This window comes from Mugil cephalus, chromosome 1, assembly GCF_022458985.1.
Source record: "Mugil cephalus isolate CIBA_MC_2020 chromosome 1, CIBA_Mcephalus_1.1, whole genome shotgun sequence".
Taxonomy (NCBI): domain Eukaryota; kingdom Metazoa; phylum Chordata; class Actinopteri; order Mugiliformes; family Mugilidae; genus Mugil; species Mugil cephalus.
The window spans coordinates 41109482-41133695 of record NC_061770.1 but is presented as its reverse complement, the minus strand read 5'-3'; the positions used below and the strand labels follow the sequence as shown (position 1 = coordinate 41133695).

Here is a 24214-nt window from a genome sequence, read left to right as displayed (position 1 = left end):
CTAAGTGAAAATAATAATAATAAAAAAAGGCTTTATGTATCTATACTGTTATGTTTACATGAACTTCAACTCCCACTCTCTTCTTTGTGGTTTGTTTGTGTTGGCTCCCTCACAATAAAAGTGACTTACTGTTACCATGGTCACATTTACAGCTTTATTAGAGATGTATGTGAGGTAGTGGTAAAAGGTTGAACTTGGGGGGAAAAAAGGATCCTTTGTTGTTTTGTTTAACTTTTTTTTTTTTTGTGAAAAAATGCCTGACAGTGACTGAACATGATTCCCACGAAGGTGATGGAAGTTGAGTAAGTCTTGACGCGACTCCTCTGTTAAACAAAGCGCATCATCCATAGCCCGATCTAATTGAGTAGCCTCGGGGCCTGGCTTATGAGTCATTAACACGGCGGCGTGTCATCGTTGACCCCTCCACCCACACCCACACACACACACACACGCACGCACACACACCCCCTCCCACGCCGACGGGAGGCCTTGCCGACAGATGACAGCGCAGACAGGAAGTGTCTGATTGGGTTACACTGAACAAACACTGGCAGCTACCTGATGGCTGGATATGGCTTACATCTGTTCCCCACATCAGCGCCACCAGGGACCCGCAGCCTGTATCGCAGCACTTAGCTCCAGGTTCTCTGTTCTCCGTCTCGCCCTCCTCCTCTGTCACTCTTTCCCTCCTCGTGTTTACTCGCACCGACTGTGGCTTTCTAGCTCTCATCTCCGTGTAAACATACTTAACATGTGTCTGCAGTGAATTGTGCAGCTTCGAGAGACTCCCCACCAAATCCCAGAACATTATTCTATCGCTAAACACACCACTTTCTGAGTAATATCTGAATTTGACTGGAAAAAAAAGAAGCGAGTCCGAAATATATATAGCTCATTTCAAAGTAAAACATATCACTGGAAATACTCACCTTCTGTCCTTGTGGCCCCTCAGGTCCCTGTTAATGAGAAGAGAGGCAGAGAGATATTGAATAGGAGGAGAACAAAGAGAGCCCACGTCAGATAAAATAATATCATTTCCACAGCCGACATGGTCATAGCAGAGAGGCTGGCAGAGCTTGTGGTAGGATTTCATGCGGAGAGCACACACCCTTCAGGCAGAACCGAATCACAATCAATCCCTTGTTTTCGTCTCCGGCTAAGAATGAAAATCCACTCGCTCTGTGCCTTCCTTCCCTTGTACTGCACCATAAACATGAGTCTCTAATGAGACCGTGAATAACTGAAAACTTTTATGGCTTTATCTTTTATGTTGATCTCTGTCTTTATTCCTTCTAAAGACCGTAAAAACTTGTCTTGTTTGGCCGTGCTGCGTTCGCGGGCCTACCGTCCAACACATAGAGAGGTTCATTACCTAAATGGGCCGATATCTGGAAAGCAGCGCAAAGCTAATAAGTTTGCCAGGGCAACAAAGGCGCCACATCTCTAACTGTGATCTAAATCAGTGTCTGGGAGGACAGAGTCTATTTTCAACCTGATGTTTGCTGCAGTAAAAGACTAGAAGCGCCTCTGGATCCTAAAACTCCTCCATTATTATCAGCCTAAAAGAGCAGAAGTGCTTGGTGAATAAAAGCAGGCTGAAAGATGGTCCTTTCCACGTTGCTAAAACTCTGAACTACTGCAGTGTCTCAGCAGTTCATCAACACCTTCGCACTTGGCTGTTATGACGGCTCGCGTTGGCCAGCTTTTTTCTCACTTTCGGCTCAGCATTTATAATAAGTGGTGCCATTTGGCTTCTCACTCGCAGCTGGGTCAAGGCCAGGCAGACCTTGTGCCCCTCAAGGCCTCTACAACAGCAAATACCCTAGCTTTATTCATTTCGATGCTGCATTACCGGCAAAACGAAAGACATGTTCCCCTGATTACTGTAAACATTGTGCGTATTACAAAAAAAAAAAAAAAAAAAAGAAGCCGACGAAGATACGTTCAGGTTGAAAAGTTTGACTGTCAGGGTAAATTTCAGCGGAGAGGAAGCAAAGTTTGGTGGTGGCCAACTCATGACTAAATAATGATGGACTTTCTGGGAATAAGCTGTTTGTTGGATCATTCCATATCTTGTTTAACTTTTGTTGACGAAACAAGGCGATCACCAAGTAACTGAAGCTTGAAACTTTCCCGTTCTCGATTTCCATTTTTCCGAAATTAGCCCGTTAAAAACCCTGCAGCAGCAAGTTCTCACATTTACAAAAATGGCACACACAGTTACAGCTCATTTATAATGCATTCCATCTGCACTTATAACAAAAACCTCAATGAACAGCTTTCGTTCGCCCCGGCCAACCAAGAAAAAGGTTTTCCTCCTGCTCGCCTTTAAAAGCCTTTGTTAGCTATCCTCAGTAGGGTTTGGTAAACATCTTTATGACCCACAAGGTATGTGAGAGCATGTGCCACTCGCCTGAGCACTAATTAGCTTGGCTACATCTGAGAGCACTCAGGAGCTACTGGCTGAAAAGGAAACATTTCAGAAAGTCAAGAGGCCTTGAGGAAGTCCTGGCTCTTTTATTCTCAACTTTGGGCTTTGACATCACTAGAAAATGAGGAAAAAAAATCCTAAGATTGTTATTAAAAAAAAAAAAAAAGATAATTATTTCAACCAGAAGTATTCATAAAGGGACATTCATAACATTCATGAAGGGAGAGAATCCACAAATGTGCAGTGTCAACAGGACGCCCATTGAAGTCGAGCATCCGAGCACAAATACAAAGCGCTGAATGTTTGGTACTTTCATTCATGACTTGGAAATGACAAACAATGAGGCAACTGCCAGGTCATTTCCCACACTCAGCCTGTGGTACTCGAACCTTCCTCACTTGAAGGACTTCCAGAGTGTGCAGTTCTCCCTCTGAGCATTTACAGGACAAATATTTGGGCTGATCAAGGCACAAAAAAAAAAGCTACATGTCGAAGCTTTGGGGTGCAGCTTAGTAGCTTCTGTTCAAAGCCTTTGTTTCTTTTAGAAGATAAATTTTGCAACTTTATACTATTGACATTAAATTACGGTACTTTCAACCTATAAAGGAAACGTATTATTTTTACAGCTTGGGTCTTATCGCCTTAAGTTTGGGGCAATGCAGCTACGGGTTAGCATAACATAGTGCTAACGACCAACACTGTAGAGAATGTGTGCTTTATTCAGACGTGACTTTAAATTTAAAGACCTTCCAATCACACTTGTTTCATGCCACTTTACAGCTATAAACGGCCAGTTAAACGTCTGATGGAAGTACAGAAACCTGGCTGTGATGGGTCGGGTTAAAGCCATCTAAAAGGAGTATTCCTTTGGGTCGTAACCCTTCCAGAGGAGCACTTGAGTCCATTTGGTCTATGATGACAGCAGTTAGCACAATATTATGCTAACCTACTGTACAGACACGGCCTTAACTACCACAGGGGACTCAAAGGCCAGTTCTCTGTGTGTTCTTTAAGGGACCTAGGGTACAAAATGGCATTCAATGTGAATTTACACACACTGTATCTTGCATTTCATTTGGTTCTGTTTTGAGATATTTGGAGGACATATTTTAAAGACCAAGGAGGAACCTATATCAGTTAGAATATTAAATTATTAGGATAGAGCATTAACTATTATAATTATGTACCAATATATATGAAGATCAAATTTACAGCATTCTTTGTGCTGACTTGAGTTATTCTGCTCTTTGCACAAGATCTGGACCTACATTTACATTAAAAATTTCCATTTTATCCAGCTATAAGAGAATAAAGAGAAAGGCTTTGTGTAAAATTCTTACTAGCTACCTTCCATTTCCAGTCCCTGGCGAGATAAACTCAACTTAATGGCCTCAGCGTTTATAAAATCCCAGCTACGGACCTGTCTGTAGGTATACTGACACAAAGCTATAGAAAAATAGGACTTTTCCTTTGAGAACAAACAGAAAACAAATGTTTTTCTCAATGGTTGCCGCAACGTTGTTTGGTTCCACGGAGCATGTCCTAAACCATGTGCTCACATGTTTGTGCCTTGTGTTTGGCTACACAGTAAAGAAAACTTAGTCAAGGACACCAAAATAGTGTAAGCATGTCTTCATTAGACAAGCATATTAAGAAAAGTATATCCCTCACGTAGGCCTGGGGTTCATTTTAAATGTCCTAGGTGAGTCACTAGTGCATTGCGGGTAGCTTTGGAGGACGCAGAGGGAGATCAGTGAACGTCTGCAGCATAATTGAAAATAACACCAAAAAGCGTATGGGATGTTTTTTTAGTTCTGGATGGAACACATTTTGTCTTTTTTTTGGAGTGAAATCATGCTCCAAATGAAAACTGTGTGTAAGGCTGCAAGCCACCTTTAGAGAGCCGAAGACCCCCTTAATTTACCACAGAGAGACCTTATGGCACTGATGATTTTGAACCGAGTCCTGAAAATATTTCCTCTTCTTCTTCTCCCTTTCACCGTCCCCCCTCCTCCTTGTTGCTCCACAAGAGCTTAATCCTTCTAACCAGCACCATATGTCCTGGAAGGCTGCTGGAAAACTCTGGAATCTACTTTTGCCTCTTTAACAATAGCATCGACATCAAAAACGGCGAGCTGTGTCAAGTGGGCGCTAGCTGCTCGTGCACTGTAAAAAGGAGCAAAAGTTGGTTAAGCAGTCACCTCAGAATCCCTGCCTACCTCAAGCTCACTTGTTGAGATAAAAGTGCCAGCCACAGATTAGCAAAGTCTCAAAAGTGAAGCCTGTTGCTCTGGTTATTTAGGCTGATTTCATTCATACCGATTCTCAAAGGCCATTTGAGGGCGTGTTGTCTGGACGGAGAATTTCTCTTTATTCCCTCTACGGGGGTTTAACCGCTCAAATGATCAGCTACAGAAACAGTTCACTCTTATCCATTATCTTATCTTTGCTTGTTTTTCTCCGAGGAGTAGCAAACAATCAGCTGCTGGCTGAGATCAGAAGTCTGGAACTGTATTGGAGCAAAGTGAGCGGCCGTGTCACATCTTTTTACAACCTGGGATCATCTCAAGCTGCTTTACAGGGGGGGTTTGATTTCCACATGAAGGCATTATTCCCTGTTAAAAGTACATTAGTGTCATGCTGTGTATGCACTTGAGAAAAAGCATGCTTTATTTCAGGAATTACAGTGAGCAGAGAGCTTATTTTTTTATTCAGAGCCCTGCATGAGCTCACTCTGAATGGGATTCACCATTCGTCTTTTTATAGAAATAGAGACCTACTGGAGCGCACCTGGAACCCTTCACTGAATCATTTTATATTTTACTTTCATGACTAAATACATTTTTAAACAAACTGCCTCCGAGACAAATTCAAAATGAAAGAGGGAGTCAGCTTTACAGATGATTGTTGTGATCAAAAGATTACGAACGATTTTATCTTCGAGCCATTTTTCCTCTAATCCTCCAAATGTTTTCTACACAATGGAAAAACATTAGAGATTAAATCCAAGAAGAAAAGCTTGATAATACCCCTTCTGTCACCTTAACTTCACTCCCTTGCACTCTTGAAATCTGACATCACCAAGTGGTTTTGTGTCACGTTTTCCGACACTGGAATTTGGTTTGGAAACTTTAATCAAATGCTTTATTTGCTTAACACCGCAAGCAGTGTCCAGTTGCTGTTAACAGCTTGGCCCAGCCGTGTAAAAGGTTTGTGAGGGAAAACATTGTTGCAGGTTATGATACAATGTGTTGTTAATACTCGCTGTAATATCCATAAACCGTTTTATGAACGTCTCAAAAGTTACATATCGTCTTGGAAAGCTTTGGTATATTAAAAACTCATGCTACCTTCAGATGGAACTTGTCAGCTTGTGATTATGATATCGGAAGTCGTGGCCTCAAAATGCTCATTGTTTAAATTGAAATATCAACCGTTAATTGCAAGAATACTGCTGCAAGGCAACTACAGCTGTTCAGAAGACACAGAGGCTAACAGTTTAGCAAGCTGGTAACTTAATGTAGGAAAACCAGGGGCTGTTAGGAATATTAGCATTTCTTTCTAATAAAATAATAAACAAAAGCATAATTAAGATACAGCATATTAGCCTGTCGTCCACCTTCACGGTTTCAAAAAACATCAGAAAACCTGTCACTACAGATGGACTCAGTTTCAAGTTTTTGTGAATACCAAAATAGCTCCAATGGGCTTTATTTATCTCATAAACACGGTCAACATGACTCTATTTGAAGGCAGCAACACAGTGCGTTTTCATGCACAGTTTAATGGAGCTATGCTCAAAATTCAACTTTCTGAATGCGGTCCTTGTTCCAGTTTACATGCAAAGGAGAAAATCAAATAACTGACGTGAACATGTCCTCCTCCTCCACACTAGGTGGCGATATGTGTCTTTTCGGCGAGTTAATGCGGCCCCCTTTCCGGTTGACTCATTACGTCATATAATAAACAAGAGTTATTCATGTGGCAAACTGACATTTCAAACAACAACAAGATGGATAATAGTTCAACTTCATACGTAATGTGCGCACTACTTCTGGTGCAGAAAAGATGCCGCTATCCCTCATGTGGTTCGGGATCATACACCACCGGCTAGTGGAGCATGCACACACGCATTATCCAGTGAAAAGTCAGATTAATTGCACAGATAACGGAGAAAGTCAATTTCCAATCGCATTATCTGGGCGTTAATCGGATAAGGAGAACTCTGATTTCAGTCCAGAGTGTCCGGTTAAAGTCGGATTCACGTGAATGTAAACATACTGAGTGATACAGGATATGTACAAGTAAAGCTAATTCTATGAGGAGGTTAGTGCCCAGAAACAGGACAAAACTTATGGTCTCCATTCTGGTAAATATAGAAGTTTCATAAACAAGCAATATGTAATATTGCAATTTTGCAGAATACCAGGCTAGCAGCCCCCTCCCCATTCGTCTCCTCCTCAATTCCAGGTTTGTGCTAAGCTAACTGCTACTGGCTTTCAACAAACTTGAAAGTGGTAATTCGTCTCATTTAAGTCACTTAAGTACATCTCCCAAAATGTTTATACGATCAGAATATCAAAAAATAATTTTCTCTTTCTTTAGCCACTCGTGCTACATTGCTAATTAGTGTCCAAAGTGAAACGGACTCCACGATGAAAACGTGACTGTTAAAAGGAAGAGTTGTGCTCACCATAGGTCCTGTTTCTCCAGGCTCTCCTGGATCACCCTAAAAAAACAAACATACAAAACAGTCTGTTAATAGAGGAACAGGGGGATCCTTGAAAGGTTGAGAATATTAAAGAGTTGTAAAATCACATAAAAAAAAAATAATAATAATCAGAATGAATTCAGAATAAAACTAATCTTCTGGATAAAAATGAAGTTGTTTTCACATGATTTTTGTTTTCCCCTGTTTTAGTGTTCAATAGCCACTATATGGTCCATCCAGGTTGCCAAGAGAAGCTCAGGATTGTTACGTTCACATACCAAATTGGCTGAGAAGCATTTATCAAGCTGGGCTACCTGTACCATCCACCGTCCCAGTCCAGCAACAATTGTTCTAGTCTTTTGGTTCAGGCCTTGGTCTCGGACGTTGCTTCAGTTCTCGTTGTGACAATGAAGCACATGCTGTGCCAAGATACGTACGCCAAAGCGGTGCTTGAACATTACTCAATTTTTACCTCTTTGTGATATTCACAGGGCAATTTGTGTCACCGTCGTCCTCGAGCGGTTCAAGACAGCAGGAATAAATCATAAGAGAAATAAAGCATGAAGCGACACAGCGAGAGAAGTCTAATTTCTTGGAGAAACAACAACGGTCGCGACTGCAACTGGAAGAACGGAAAACGGCAATCATCAAAAACTTGGAAAGGACCACATAAACAACACTTAATATTTTTGCACTCGCGCTGCGATTGATGCCAGGACAATAAAGATCAGCTGGAGCCTTCAGAAAGTTTTACGGCTCAGCGTAACTGACAGGCCTTTTCTGTTTCGTCTTTCTCTCACAGGCAGAGTTCACATAAATTAGTGTGATGCCAGTGACAGGCTTTAAGAGACATGGAAAATGTTACGTTATGTTTAAAAAAAACAAAAAAAAAAACAGCCACGAGAACGTAAATCTATACAGTAAAATGTACTCTTGGGAGCATATTCATGTTTAGACACTAATCTTCTTTTGTCCTCATTAGAGGTTTTCATTGCAATAAACCCTCCCAGCAACAAGTCAAAATCAAACTGACGCAGAGCTCAACTTCGTTTAAACAATGCTCCATTTTTTTTTATTTTTTTCAACCAAACATCCAGATAATTTTGCAAAACAAATTACATTTTAATAACGCAGTTGGCAAAATTAAAACTCACGGGTAGACCTGGAACACCTCGGGGTCCATCCTTGCCAGTGTCCCCCGGAGGCCCCCTCGGTCCAGGAGGGCCGGGTGGCCCCGGCGGCCCAGGTGGTCCTGCTTGCCCTTGATCTCCCTGTGTGGCAGAATAACACATCCCGGCGTCATTTTGCGTGCGATATTTGTTATTTGTTGGACCCACTGAGACTGGAGCCACTACAGTTAAAATGATAATGAAGAGAGAGTGGTGGAATGATCTTGTGGGTGGCTATGGGCTGCCTCCATTCATAACATGGAGAGGATACACAAATATGGAGGATTATGATGATTTATAGCTGAAACAGTAATCCCCTAAAATGCATGCAATCCTAAATGGATGTAATGAGTTGAAAAAAATAAAGGTCTGTGCTTTAGGTACAGACTGAAAATGTCACATTTTTCAGTCTACAATAATGAGGAAAATGTACTGAAAATGTGTGGTCCATTATGTTGTTGCAGTATAAGAATTCCTAAGAAAATATCTAACTTGCAGAGAAAGTCCTGCGAGTCAGGCCAGGACAATAATTCTTTACCTTAATAACACATTGTTTTTATTTTAAAGACCCTTCAACAATAATAGAAGTAATATACAAGTGCTTATGACAGGTCTGTGTGAAGGCTTGCATGCAAACTGGCCACAGGGAAGAGAGTTCGGTGAGACTTGGCACGGTGGACAGAGAGACAAGTGAAGACACACCCACTACCTTAATGAGCCGTCGCTTTATGAGCTGCTGGTCAGCGGAAAGAAAGCCATGATTGATCTTAGGGAAGACCATCTGAGCAGGTGTGTGAGGTCAAGAGGTCGGAGGTCAGAGGTGAGAGAAGGTTGAGCAAGGATGAGGTCCCAGAAGAAGAAGAAGAAGCGAGGAAGAGGAAGGCAAATGCAAAAAGAAACAGATTTTGTTAGAAAGGCCTATGTTCATGAACCCCGGTCCAGCGCTTTCACAGACGAGCCGAGAAATCCACACTTTCCGAGCACCGTGGCGGTTTGATTTGGATGTCTGGGCTCAGTTTTTTTGGAGCCACGGCTCGTAATTACCACCTCTGGGGTGCGACCGTGCCACGGCGCGTTCGCAGTGCTCGGGAAAAAAACGGGAATTACTCCTTCTCTGTGAAAGCACTGTCATCATCATCATGCCTGCTGCTAAGTCAGACCCTGAGAGCAGCACACACTGAAACCACCGTGATCGACCTTCTAAGCCGAGGCTTCGTCTTTTAACCTTCTTTCTTTCATTACGTCTATTATTCTACCAGTGTCCATTGGCATTAAGTGACTTCATCCGTCGTTGAAACAATCGTGAAGGACAATTTGGGCGATTGAAGGATTTGTGGTGAACTGTGGGGAAGGGCTTTAAAAAAAAACACTTTGCCACTGGGCGTCCCTCACAACCAACCATAAGGGTATTCCTGCTTGAGTTCCTTACATTAATTTCAGCATCAATGGACACAAGCCAGACCATGTCTTGGTTTTAAGATGCTGATTCCCATTCCAGTCATTACTAGGTGGAAAAAGTCCACGCTTGCCTTCAGCGGGAGATCTGGCACTGGAGTGAAACACTGGTAGTGGCAGTGGTGAGAAGAGGATAACAACGAACTGCATGTGATTAATTAGCCTTCCCGTGCATACTCTATCATCGGGCTTTGAGAAAAGCAGCCGACAGTGATTCATTTACTTCCAGTGTGTGCTGCAGTGGGGTCGAACTGAGCAGCTCGGCAGCACCACCACCGACAAACCTTGACAGTCAGGATCTGATTGCTGTGCAAAGCAGCCAGCGTAGGGAGACCAGGCAATCCCTAAAGGAACAAACAGCAGAACATGGCACAACACACGCATGACATTCAAACACTGGGTGAACAAAAACAGTTAAAGGAAGAAGAAGATAAGCATCCTAACTCTTCTCACAAATGTTTGAAATAAGCTTTAAAATATGTGGAATACAGTGATGTGTGTGGATGCGCATCAAACTTAACCGCCAAAGAACCAGATATTTCAATCCAGACCTAAACGACAATAATTTTATTTTATGCATCTAACTTTTGTTAGTTAATTACACACCATGTAGACTGAATGTTATTGAACCAAGCTGAATGCAGCTAAGTAACCATTTGACCTTGTTGTCCGCCAATTATACAAACAGAACAGAGATGATTATCGCACAACAGACTCAGACTACTGAGTGGTGACATGCTGTATTGTTCACTGAGATTCAAAGATTGAGATGTTTGCTGGATGTTCAATCAAAGGGCGTCCGATTCCCTTGTCGACAGACTTCATGACAGATGTGATCCAAACATGAAAACTGAATAAAAGAAGAAAGCATCGGGCCTTCTCCTTGTTAAAAGGAAACAATGGTTTACAGCTGCGTAGTAACTTTGATCCGGATCCAGAAACAGTGACATGTTGTCAGCTAAACATGGTTTTCCGATGCTATAGTCAAATAAATACACCCCTTGCGTTTTATTTTTATACGGTTAGAGTCCGCAGCAAGACACTATATTTCTATTTCACTGCACACTGGTTGCGTGCCTGTCAAACGAGGTCTTTGATCATGACAAGTCTTTTACAGTCAAATGATGTCGTAAAACTGTCCGCTGAACTATTGACTGACTGCTTGCTAACGCCCTCACTGAACAATTGTAGCAAAGCTAACAAAGCTCTGTTGCATTCTCAATAAGCTGCAGCGACGTTCATGGGCTTTACTTAAAGTGAGGCAATAGCTAAAGGTTGAGGGATGGCACTACCAGAGCCGTTAGCACGTGAGCTAACTGGCTCGCTCTCCTGTTGTAACCGAGTTTCTCCCAAAGCATGTAATTCGCTAACGACATTAGTTTGTGAGGTTAAAAAAAGCTGCTGACTAACACACTCACAGTGTAGAGTTTCCCCACCGTTTGAAAGCTGATCCTGGATGCTGTCAAAGATTAGGATAATGTAAGCTGCACTGTCTTGCCGCTTTATTGGATTTATGGAAACTAAGCAAGCACAGCCAGCGTTACACCAAATAGCGTTTGCCAAACACATCAGTTCCTCATCAGTCCAAAAAGCTCGAGCTCTTTTAACATTCAAACTGGAAGCATACATTTGAAAATACCATATCTGTATTTAGCTTGAAACCAGGCAGTGAGTGACTGTGTTTACATGTCTTCCACGTCAATTAGCTGAGCATGCTAGCTATGGTATTATATTGAAAGTGCATGTTAAAGACCAAGTGTCTATTTTTAGTCAGTAATTGCCAGTTGCACTCAGTATTTTAACTGATTCATGATTCATGACATATATAATAATAATAATTCATCAGTTATAGCTCTTTTCTAAATACCTAAAGGTGTTGAATACATTATTCACCCACTCACACAGTCACACCCCGGTGGTGGTAAACTACTTTAGTGGGCACAGCCGCATGTGTATGCATATGTATTTAAGCAGTATCACTGTAAACTACAATTAACCACGTCTAGAAGTGGTAAGTAAGTGCTAAAGGTAAATGTTTTGGCTTTAATAGTGCAAAGCAAAATATGCAAATATTGCAGCATTCTGTTTGTACAATGATTGCTTTGCCACAAATAACCCTCGCATAAACATGCCCTGTATAAGAGAGATCCTCATCAATATTCAAGCTCCAGATAAAATCTTGCTTATCCAAACATTGCTTTGGTGCCATCCCTTTGGTTTCCCCAAAGAAAATTCAAAAAGCATGGCTCATTTAGTACATGGCTTTCAAGGCAGGCTGGTTCGATTCAGGCCTGCAGCAGAACTGAGCAAGGGATACTCTTACAGTGCAGACAATAGCCGAGCTGTGCGCAACTGTGCAAGTATTTCTGAAGTTATTTACAACCTCAAACATGTTGAGGACAAAGACGGAAAACAAAGTGCTGGATAATGACTGCGGAGGAACGGACAATAGAAAGAATCCAAGCATTAAATGCAGTGAAGTGCATGTGAAGGGTGGCCGACTGATTCCTGGGTTTTGAGGTAAATCCAAGCAGAGACAATGGGGAGCGGCTGTGACAACTTCACTGACCAATGTGTGCTTAAAATGTGGAAAAAACGAATGATTATATCCGACCAGCATTTTTATCTTTCCGTAAAGGACGTGGTGTGGGTTAACGCTCCTCCTGCATTGCCTCCACGGTGATGTGTGAGAACAACGATGACATGGTGGTTGACAGAGAATCCTAACCGTTTACAGATTGCTTTGTTTTTGTTTTTCTCCTCCAAATCGGATGTTGATTATCTGGTGAGTAGGTCTAATGCTATGCATTCGCCTGCAGCGAGATGAGCGCTTCTGTAGTAAACAAAAAGCCATATATGAGGACAATCAGGATCAGCCGTTACAGGGCGCTGGCCAGACCCAGCATCTCCTCGACCGCACCAAACACACACACTATCTCAAGAAACTACACTTCTGAATATCTATATGTGGAGTGGATTACCAGCTCTGCACACAGATGGCTTTAATACATTTAAGTGTGGAATAGCATATTTATTTGAAGCCTGATTGTGACAAATCGAATGCGTCTGAAATAAAATTAATTTTAAGGATTTGAAAATATCTGACTGCAAAAATAATTATTTGTTCTTTTTTTTTTTTTTTTAAAGAAGTAAAATCCTGGAAATTACATAAGCCTCTTTATTTTGGAAGCACACTGCAAAGTTGTGAGAAGTGAAGTACTGCGCAAACAAGGGCAGATCTTTTGGGAAATCAGAGGAATTTTTCCTCCAACTGACCCAGTAATTCTCCGACCTTTGCTTGACAGCTGTGGCTGGTGCCATCCTTCACGAGGACCACACACAAACACACACACACACACACACACACCTTTCTAGGTGATACACAAAGCCAGTGGCTCCTGTTAATTTTATCCCACAAGTGCATCTCCAGTGGTGGCCACACAAAACTGGCCAATTTATTATTTGTTGCTTTGTTAACCTTTGCTGTTCGGATGAGGCCTTTGACCTGCAGGGCAGACAAATGGCTGACCCTGACATGTGGCGAACAGGCAGAGGAAGTGGGTGTCTGTATGGAAATTCTGCCGGCTATGTGGCGTTTCTCACGCTGTCTTTGGCCACAAAGACAGATGCTCTACCTTGGAATATCTCTATAGACATATGTCCTGCACGCAGTGCAAAGAAATCCACTCTAATGCAACACTCATGCAGTAGATTTTAGATTCCTGATGTGGCATTGAGCATTTGATTAAAATAACCAAGAAAGCTGTTTATTCAACTGTGTTTTCATTATGCAGTCTGCGGTTTTTAGATCATTTGAATCGAGTTGTGTTCAGTCAACACGTTTCTATTATTCTGACATCTTTATTTTACAAAACGGAAACATTTTAGCGTTTAGTTCTGAAGCCTGAAGCTCACAAAGGGGCGTTTAGCGAAGGGCCGCTACATTAGAACGCATTAGCTTTCACCAGCGTACCTAATAAACTGGCAAGTGAGTGCACACTGGTGTACACATGCATTCAAACACTACAAGGTTGTCCTTTATATTAATTTAAATGTTTAGGTTTGATGTAATGTGAGCGCGCTGCAAGCAGGACACACTCTTGACATGCTTTGCTGTTTACATGTTCATCCATGTGGGTTTAATAAACCCCCTGCTCGCAGTCCGTACTGGCAATGAAATGAGCTCCATCTCTGCCAGACGGATATAGAGTCAAGGTCAGGCAGCACTTGTCTTGTTACGCCTTCATTTATTAAGACAATCTTCCCAGTACTGTTCCACTACACTTACCTACTAATCTAATGCGCAAAGTCAATATGCTGCTCTGGTAAGCTAATACAATTTAGCGGTGACCCAGAGTGCTTCCATGCCCCTGTGGTCCCTCATATGTGACTGTGACTCTGTGTTAATTTGTACCTGTTAGAGGACAATTTTGTAGTAATTGGAACTTAATGAAATGCTATCTTGAAGTGGACACTTTGTTTATTTACTCTGTAAGACAAATAGGACCTAGCCGGTCCCTGCTAAAGCTCCGTCAGCCATGCTGCCGTTTCCAGAGTATAAATCATTTAAGTGATAGAGACAGATGACTCCATTTCCTAGGTTAAAAGGGTACAAATTATGGGCTAAACCAAGAAACTCTATCCAGACCAAGCGGGTGTTTCGTAGCAAACATATTCCTCTCTGTCTGTTTCAGCGGGGCAGTTCTTGCAACTTTAATGATTATACAATACTTTTAATGGCATTAAAAATTAACTAAGGCTATCGGAGTTGAGATATCAGAGTTGAAAATGTGTTTGTGGATCTTGTGAAAATGGGAAACCGCTGAGAACTTGGCTGTAAATTGAGAGCGGCTAAGATTAGACTCTGAGACCACTAATCGAATTTCACAGAAAAGGTCATTTGTATTGACTTTTAAATCAAAAGAAACCCCGTATTTTGACTTGCACAACAAGCCCGGAGGAGAGTTGACAGCCCTAATCGGCAAACTACGTCTGGGTGGGCGCCAGCGCTGAATTGGGATCAGATCCACTCGGGAGATGGCTGCTTTTCTAGTGACAAGACAAACTGTGTTGTTGAGCTCCTTTGTTCATCTGTGCCAATCTTTGGAAATCAATTCGAAGCGACTTTGACGTCGTACAACCTTTCCCCGATCAACCGCAGCAGATGCAGAGGAAGTGAAAGTGTGCGTTTGCGTGCGCACACGTGATCCCAGTTAATGCAGTCTACTTTAAACAAACCTGTGCAGTCTGTTTTTCAGAGAGGGCTCATTTTTTAGTCTTTATTTGAGAAAAATGAGAGCTACGCTAACTGCTAGCGGAGATAGACTAATTCATTTTAGAGTCTGTCAAGCATGGAAAAGCACTCACATTATCATCACTTAGAAGCTGCACTTTTATAGAAATGTCAAACTACAGAGCTGGAAATGATTAAAGCACTGAATACGCCATGTCACGTTGAGAACTGAAGTGAATCATGAGTAATTATACAGCGCTAGTTGGCTTTTGATTATTACTGAGATTGAGCAGAGCTTTTTTCTGGTGGTGTGCATGTATTCATATTCAGACAAGGGCTGAAAAATAGCTTTTTGCATCTTGAAATGTATACCACACCATGCATTCCAAAGTATCTTGCACATTTGTCTGCCTGTTCTTGGTGCAGAAATAAGCAGTGCTGAAATGTTTGTTGTGTTTGGCCGGATTGGAAGAACACTATCCGCGGAATTTCATGCATCTCAAACCTTTTCTTGCCCACAATTCTGCTGGGGGAGACACACACATTCAAACTCATCTGCTAATCACAAGAAGTAAACCGCATACCCGTGGTCCCTGGTCGCCTTGATCCCCCTGCAGAAGGCAAGAACAAAGAATACAGATGTAAGAGTCAATACATACTTGATGAGTCTGGTTCGGTGTCAATAATAAACAAAAAAAATAAATCGCACCACGGAGGCACAATCAGGAGCACGATGATAAAGAAAAATAACACCAAACCCCTCAACTATTCCTGGTGGTTAAAAGTAAAATCACTTAGGATAACATGGACTGACAAGAATTGGGTATGAAAGAGGGAGAGAAAGAGAGCCGTGGTGTGAGGTTTGGTTGGTTTGGTGAGGAGGGGGTTGAGTGTGGGCACGCTGCATTGCCAGGCTGCATTTTATGCCCCAGAGATCTTTGGCTTTCTGCCTTTTTTCGGAGCCTGGATCTCTGTGGACAGAACAAAATCCTGACGGAGGAAACATTTGGTTTCGCATCAACCTGAGTGGTGATGACTGCGGGTTTATCACATTAGAGTCAACCCGAAACAAAAGTGCGCTTTTGTTTGAAATCGGTGCAGAAAGACCAAACGTTAGACAGGCTATTACCTTAATCTGTCTACAATCGGATATGTGAACATCCTTAAACAGCCTCAGTTGATGCGGTTCTCTCTCTCCTGCTGGCCGAGTTACAGTTGAGCCACAGCAGTAAAACGAACCGAACAGCTCATCGCACATGGATGGGAATTGTGCTCAAACAAACTTTAATGTAATGCCTGGGCAATTTCAAATAAAACAGCTCTAGGAATTTTTGTAATTTCTCATTGGGCTGTTGTTCCAGAAGCGGGTTTAATGGGAAAACTGTTGTGAATGGCCACACTGATGCGTGCTTTATTCATCTTGGGTGGGAAGAATCCGCACAGTTGTTTTTCATTTCATTAAACTGCAGATGAAGTGGTTCACATGAGAGGCATGGACATGAATTTAATCAGCGGGACCCGGTTATTACGGATGTTAGACAATCAAATAAATCTGGGCGGTGCTATTCGGTCCCATTCAGGGGCAGCATGTAAGAAAGGAAATAATCAATTAAATATATTGAGTTAACACCAAGTTGTTGCTCGTTATCCATAATAAATATAGATGAAAGCTTAATTTATTCATAGATTGGTGTAAACGCTCCCTCACTAGCATGAAAGAAATTGTCACTTTAGTCCTAAAGACAACCTGCTTCAATAATACGTGAAGTCAGAGACTCCATCAACTTTGGTACAATTCCACAGGCATTTGTCCCCAAATCCTGCAGACTCTTAAAGGGACAGTGGGGTTATTTTGCACGCTCCGCGGCTCTTTTATGGAGGAACGCTCAGTGAGGCATTTAAGGGCTTCACCTCAGGGCTTTGGCTTTTTGGTCTTTCATGCTTGGTGCTGTGGAGTTGTGAATGAATGGCAGAAGAATTTAAATATTCAGACTCCACAGTTTAAATTCCCGAAGACCTGAATGTGTATTAAAGGACCGGTGTGCAGGAATTAAGGACACAGCATTTATAATTATCGTTTCATTCATGCATAATCGCCTCAGCAAAACAGAAAAAAAAAGAACTTCCTCACGAGTCTGGCGTGCTTTGTTTGCTGCAATTCTTTTTTTTATGTAAAAAAAGAAAACAGTTTGCAATACGAGACAAAAGCAGGAAGGAGGATTATGTGTTCCTCTCATTTATTGAAAGTGTAAATGGAAAATATTTCGTACCATGAAAATAGACTTGGACAAACTCCTTAACTGCTTTTCTCTACTTCCATCTTTGTTTTAAGCCACGCTAACCCACTACTGGATACGCAGACACTGAGTATTAATCTTTTAACAAAGTGCTTATGAATATAAATAGTGAAATATAAAATTCCTCACCTTTTCACCCTTTGGACCTGGGGGACCCTATAAGAAGAGAGAAAAAAGTATTGTTCAAACTATTACAACATAAATAGGAAAAAAAATGACAAACTGTGCCTCGTGTGTAATCATCCTGGAGACAGCCATGAGTTTTTTGGAAATGTAACAAACTGTGAAAAAACCAGAGCGACAAATCATATTAACCAAAAAACAAACAGAGCTGCTAAACAAGGCTCGAGCTGAAAGAGAGAGATGACAGAATCGGATGATTAACAAACTGAGATTTGATGAGACTAACTTTGTGTACTTTTTGACATCTCTCTCAGCATTTGATTAAAATCCCCTGTCACAGACTGGGAAGCAGTACCTTGTGTGCTGTAGACAGCAGAGCTTATACAAACATACAATTAAAACATAAAACAGGCCCAAATCAAGTCCATGTTTACTTAGAGGATCAATTCCAGCAATCTCTAACCAAGTGTTGGCAAGCACGTTGTAAAAATGTGCCCTGAACAAGAGGAACACTTTCCTCTTTCCTTTTTACGCAGCAGTTTTTGCGAGAAAAGCTCCGCGTCCAACGTCTGTCAGTCGGCAGGCGGTGGCTCCTGGGTGGGCTCCGTAAAAGATCACGGGTGAAGTAGGGGATTTGACGATGAGGTGTGCATCTGCGCTCTGGAGCCTAATGAGAGCTAGCTTTTGAAAACTCGGTATTAGATCAGTGTCGGTGATGTGGCCACCCGCTTAGCTGCAAAGTTCCAGAGCCCCTGCCCGCGGAAACTGTGAAAGCCACTGCTCATCTGTATTTTCTACCTGTCTTCTCTCTCTGGTCGCAGATAAAGTGACGGATCTCAATCGTTGCTCTGATGCCGCCAATGCACGACCCTGCACCACAGTGACACTAATCCACAGAATGATGACATTAGCCTGGGTCTGGATGGTTTTTCCCTTTGAGTCTATAGACCGATGACCCAGAATAGAGGGGTTGTAGATACGGACAGGCTTCCATTGCACTGGCACACAATAGTATAATCTAAAACTGAAATGCTCCAGAGGTCATTCAGCACTTTTCCTCCTGCCAATTTCTATCACACTGCTCAGGGGAAAGAGACTTACAGCCAGATTTCTGCCTCCGCAGCGCCTTTGGATATCATTTCGGATGCTTAGTTAGCTATAACTAAGCATCTTTGTGTTTATGTATAGTGGCACATGCGTTCCCAACTCCAGTGGTGTGAGGTTAGTGAACCTGCACGGCGAGCACGTGCAGTGCATCGTCCCGGCTATTCAAATGTGAGGCATCTGTGCTCGCTTCAGCAAGCCCAGACACAATCTGCTAGGAAACGCAGGTTTCAGCGCGCGCACACACGCGTCTATGGAGGTGGTCCCGCTGCTTGTTTGACCAGCCGCACAAAGAGCCACAGCGCACTTGTAAACACAAAATGCGCTATTACGAAAGCGATGTTTCCGATTGCGTTTCCCTGGGGAGGAATAACGGAGGCAGCGCATTGGAATCAAATGTGACTTTTACATTTATAATGATGGAGAAACATTCCACAGGGGCTAAATAAGTTTCCAGTGTGTTTCTGGAAATGGAAGGCAGCTAAAGGAAATCGGTGCCTTTGTGTGTGTGTGTGTGTGTGTGTGTGTGTGTGTTTTGAGGGGAAATTGCCTTTGGACAACAGGAGGCTATGACAGGCTGTTACTGCAAACATACAGTACGCATGTACGTAGATGCAACAGAGAAATGCATGAATAAGCCGAGTGTAGTTGTTTGACGCAGGCCTGTTTTAAGTGCTATGCTTGGCTCTGAAATATGGAGCTGTAGCAAAACAACAAGGCTAAATTTAATTACTCTGTAGTATACGACGTGGAGCTACAATAAATCCACAGCAGCAGAAACGTATAGCAATGAAACTTCATCAGAGCTGTTTTCATTTGGGAGAAAATTCAAAGATATATGTCTGACCCATATGAGAGATATTTAATATGATCTGAGAGAGCTGCCACTCTTAGTTTGAGTTATGTATTTCCATTGCTACTCGATTAGTTTGCGAATACGTACTTGCTAACATGTGCATGTGGTGTTCCAGTTTTTACAGCTCACATTTTTGTCATTTCACACATTTCCTGTACAAAAATACTAAGATAACCCCTCTCATTTATCTCTAGAAGGACTGTGTTAAACACTTGTATTTTCTTATTTTACAGCCAATCTACAGCAGAGGTCTTCAACGTTTTTCAGGCCAAGGACCCCCAAAGTGATGTAGAGATGAAGTAGGAACCCCTACCTACTACATGTGTTATATATTAAACCTGGCATAGTGCTATTTGTAAATATACATTATTATTCTCATTTTGCATTCAGTATTAGGATATTCAAATAATACATTTTCAGATTTACAACATGTTCTTTACATTTAAACGTAGCTAAATGTAGTAGGGCCAGTGAATCACCAAAACATTTTGGCCTCAGTAGTTGGCTGACGGGAGCATTTCTGTGTCTGGGGACTTAATAGGCTCTCGGCTAATTGCTGTGTAATATGCAGCCTCGTGATTGGTTCAGCAGAGACAGGGGCGGGGCCTACCGAGTACAGGAGGCTAAGATTGACAGGTCTCGGCTAGGGTGGCGCACTGTGTGAAACGGTCCGTTGAGACAGCTCCTGTATCACTGAATGAGTGAACGATAACCTCAATTTATCGGATTATATGTATGTATATAATATGTCGGATTTGTGTTAATGTGCACTTAAAAACTAATTTAAATAATTTTGGGGGGAAAATTAAAAAACAAAAAAAAATATGTAGTACCCCAAGGGGTCACGTATCCCCCCTGTTGAAGACCTATGATCTACAGCCAATTAACAGTAAGCAGGCGGGGCTAACAAAGTGGGCTCCATCCCCGTCTGTGTGCATTTATAAAGGGGGGAACCCGGCCCGTGCACCTATTTAATGAAGCGTGGGGATAAGCTCCGAGCAGACAGGCTACAGATAAAGAATGCCCTTTGGCAACCGTTCACACAAAAACTGCTCCCCTGGGCTACTCAGGGGTTGTTTATTTGTGCTTTAGGATACAGCAGTAATGAAGCAATCAATAAACAACCTGAGCGCCGCTCCCTCTTTTCATTCACTCATTTCATTCAAGTTTGAAGACTGTGTTTGCAAACAGCAACTGAAAAATGCTTCTCATTTTCTAACCTATATATATTCAAAATCTTTTAAATGGTTTTAATGGTTCTAGACTTTAACATTACGTGGAAGGGGAAGGCTTCCCGTTTCTTGCATCTGGTCATAAAGCATGTGGAAATGATTTCACCACACACTATGCACCTGCTCATTATACGGCCCATCATTTGCACATCACTTGGAGAGACAGCGCCCACTGGAGCGTTTCCAAAATGTTTAAAAGAGTGCAGCGAGGGGTTTTGTTTTTAATAGAAACTATTAACCAGGTCTCCTGCAAAGACTATTTCAAAGCGAAGGGACTGTAATACAGTAGAGCAGCAGCGGGTATTGTATGTGTCAAACCATCTCTGCCGCTTTGTGGTTTCAGTCTGCCCCCGAGGAAGCACTCTAATCAGCACCTGTGCGCGCTTTTCACATCTTGTTTTTACTGCTTCTGCTCTGGCTCCGTTTCATACGCGGCCCTCCAGCAGGTGCTCCGCGGCTCGTCTGGCGTCGAACTTGCTCGCCGTGCATCAGCACATTACTTTGTTGAAAATGATTAACCTTCTGTAGCGCCTTCAACACCCTTTCAGATTGCGTTGGCTTCTTGAGCAGCCGCGAGGATAGCGGCAGCAAAGAAAGGTTTTTTGCAAAGGAATAGTTTAGAGCTGTCTTCACAACATGTCGATTGGGGAAGTCTGTGTTGGAGGAGTTTGTTGCCATGGTCTGTTTTCTGTTTTGTAATCAATCTTTTTTTTTTAATAAAATGCTTAACAATCAGCCTGATTCATAAAATGTTTACCAGATTTCTAATGTCCCTCTAAAAATGATTGCCTCTTGTATCTGGTAGTCAATTTAGTGTGTTCTTGATGGAAGAATAATTTTCCAGGAAACCTCTTAACCGATCAATCCCTGTAAGTGACTTCAGACATCCCACACATGTCCTTATCGGTGCTGATGAACAGAATGCAGTTGCCCCAAAGCAAGAGCGCCGCGTCCGTTTATTGGAAATGACACGTATCACATAGATGGTAAGCCTCACATCTTCTGCTGCTTAACGTTGGGCAAACTTATGTCAAACTTCCATCCTGAGATGATTTGTAACAGAACATCCTGCGCGCATGATCTTGTCGAGTTTTATGGTGGACCACTGGATCGGGATTAAGCTCTCATTTTTTTTAGTTTTTTTTAGTTTTTAGTTTTTTCCCCCCTCTTCTACCCAGACACATGACTGGCTTCTTATTCTAAGCCAAACCATGACCACTGTCTCCTGCAAAGATCTGAACGAGCTCTTAGTTCGAAAATGAGAGAGAGAAAAAAAACCCTGTCACCTTTAAAACAGAGCAGGGTTAGAAATGTGGAAAGGTTTGCAGGGCAATATAAAAAGGCAGAATGAAATGAAGCCAAAGCCACAGGCAACGCGGAGAACAATGTCATTCAAATCTGACTGTGGCACTTATTTCACTTCATATTACGACCAACGAGTGAATGATGTTCAATGAAATGATCCTGGCACATGAGGTATAGCTCATATAGCTCATATATATCATATTTTTTTTTTAATGCTCTGTAATCATCTGCTGTCGTGTTGAAAACTGTGTATGGTTTCTATTTTGAAACTGCTTTCATGCAGATTTACTGATCCCTAATTTGTTAAGTAATCTAGTTTCAGTTTAGTTATGTTTAAAGTGATCATAATGCAATAACTTTCCTGGATCCAATTTGAAAAGCTGTTGTTGTCATATAACGTTAGGCCAAGAGTGGGCTTATTTATAATATAATCAAAACTCAATAATGAGGCAGTTCTGCCATTAGCAAACAGAAACGGTTTTACCTGTCACTATGAATATCCAGGCACCACACATGCCAACTCATCAGCCCAGGACCCAACTCCCGTTAGCCTATTTCTAAACTGTCTCATGTAGAAATCAAGACACTGCTGGACATCAGCTCTTTACAGTCCTCTTCTCCTATAATTTAGTCAAAACATGATGGATGAAAAGTTGACAGCGCTCGCCTGGCTGTGCAGCCCAAGGCGAGGGGGCTGGCTCCCGACCACGGCTTTAGCTGTTGTTGACATGAGCGAAATCATTCTCGTGGGTTTGGCTGCGAGCTGCCAGTACAATCTTGTGAAGCAATCCACATAATCCAACAAGATGCAAAAAAAAAAAAAAAAAGAAAGAAAGAAAGAAAGAAGAAGTAAAAAAGTCAGGAAAGGGGGCTCTGTATGCAACCTCTGTCTGGACGCAGATGTATTAGCTTTCATCACAGTGACCTGTTAAACTTATCGAGGTCCAGGAAATCAATCCATCAAACAGAGCTCATATCCTCTTTGGAGAAGCTGCGCCAACTGAGCTGGCAGCGGTCGCTGCAGCACCGAACTGACGGCCACATGGATCCAATCATCTCACCCCGAGGCACTGGCATCTCTGAGAGCGCAGGCCAACAACTACCGCTTTTACAACCTCTTCTTTACAGGCGCACGGTTCTCTCTCACAGCTACACAATATTAATAAACATGTGTGTACACAGGAAGTTAGGCAAAGCAATCCTCCAGGCACCGAGTGTTGACAGGTAATGAGTAAGTGAAGAGGGGGCAGGTGAAGAAGGCTGCTTACCACTAAGTGGGACCAAGGCCAAAGTAAAGGGTTAGCGTGGACTAAACCCCGACTGGCTCAGGAGAAAGTGATACATCATATTTGGCATGTGCTAAAACTAAAAAAAAAAGAGTGTCACAATAGTTAAATCTTACAGGAATAACATTTTGGGGAGTATTATTTTTGTTTTAAGGCAGATTGGACATCAGTAACTACAACTAGCAGCTAATTAACTTAGTTTAGCAATATAACCGGCAGTAAAGCGCTAGCCTGCCTCTTCCAAAGCTAAATCTGCCATCTAACACATCTAAAGCTCTCTAATGAAAGAACATTAATCTCGTTTCCTCATCGCATTACCGTGGAAATGCTGCGTTATCGCGCTCTAGATTCACATTTACTGCGAATCCATGACGGTAGACTCTATCTTCTTGTTTAAGGGTCAGCGAGAAAGAAAACAAAGCATTAGCCGCGATGCTTTACTACGCCTTTTCCGACATCAGTCTACGAACGTTGAAGCGTTTTGATGATTGCACCGTGGAATGCTATTCAAGTATTTCCAGGACTGGATTCCACTCTTGCATTATAGTGTGAGAGTGGAAATAGCGTCAAGGAAACTCCAAGAGGCACATTTAGCCACTTGAAGCTCCGTCTTTGCCTAAGTCTGCCGCTCAGACTGAAACACGCACACACAGTCTCAGATGTGCAAAAACCTCCAGTAAAAACAAAACGTATGTTCACCTCCATCTGTTAGTTTTGCATGGGAATCCTCCCATCACATTACCGTAAGGCCCAAGGGGACTTTTCTTCAAGGCGGGAAACTAATGGAGGACAGGGATGTGAGTAATCAGAGCAGAATGGGCAGAGACGGACGACCACAAGTGGCTGGTGCTCGTCGGTGGAATCTGGACGCAGAGGTTAGGCAGGGATAGGAAAACCACACTGGAAAACTGACTTGGGAATGGCATCTGGTTCCCATATCCACAGTGTATCACAATTAGCCGGCATAAAATGACTTTAATGTGCGTGTATGTGTTTGTGAGCGTGTGTCTGC

General features: G+C 42.3%; 1 protein-coding gene across 15 annotated transcripts in view; it reads right to left on the bottom strand.

Annotated features, from left to right (window-relative positions):
• The window catches only part of LOC125017430 (collagen alpha-1(XXV) chain), a 147262-nt gene that overhangs the window by 33718 nt on the left and 89330 nt on the right, over nucleotides 1–24214 (bottom strand). For 13 of the 15 annotated variants that reach the window (XM_047600606.1, XM_047600576.1, XM_047600626.1 and 10 more), the window contains exons 5-10: nucleotides 17426–17452; nucleotides 15584–15610; nucleotides 9021–9092; nucleotides 8297–8413; nucleotides 7125–7160; nucleotides 930–956 (exon numbers count right to left, since the gene is read on the bottom strand). In XM_047600606.1, coding sequence (XP_047456562.1) covers nucleotides 930–956; nucleotides 7125–7160; nucleotides 8297–8413; nucleotides 9021–9092; nucleotides 15584–15610; nucleotides 17426–17452 — 306 coding nt within the window. Of the gene's footprint in view, nucleotides 1–929; nucleotides 957–7124; nucleotides 7161–8296; nucleotides 8414–9020; nucleotides 9093–10050; nucleotides 10111–15583; nucleotides 15611–17425; nucleotides 17453–24214 lie in introns of all 15 variants that reach the window. The other 2 variants (XM_047600595.1, XM_047600683.1) reach the window with 2 other exon arrangements.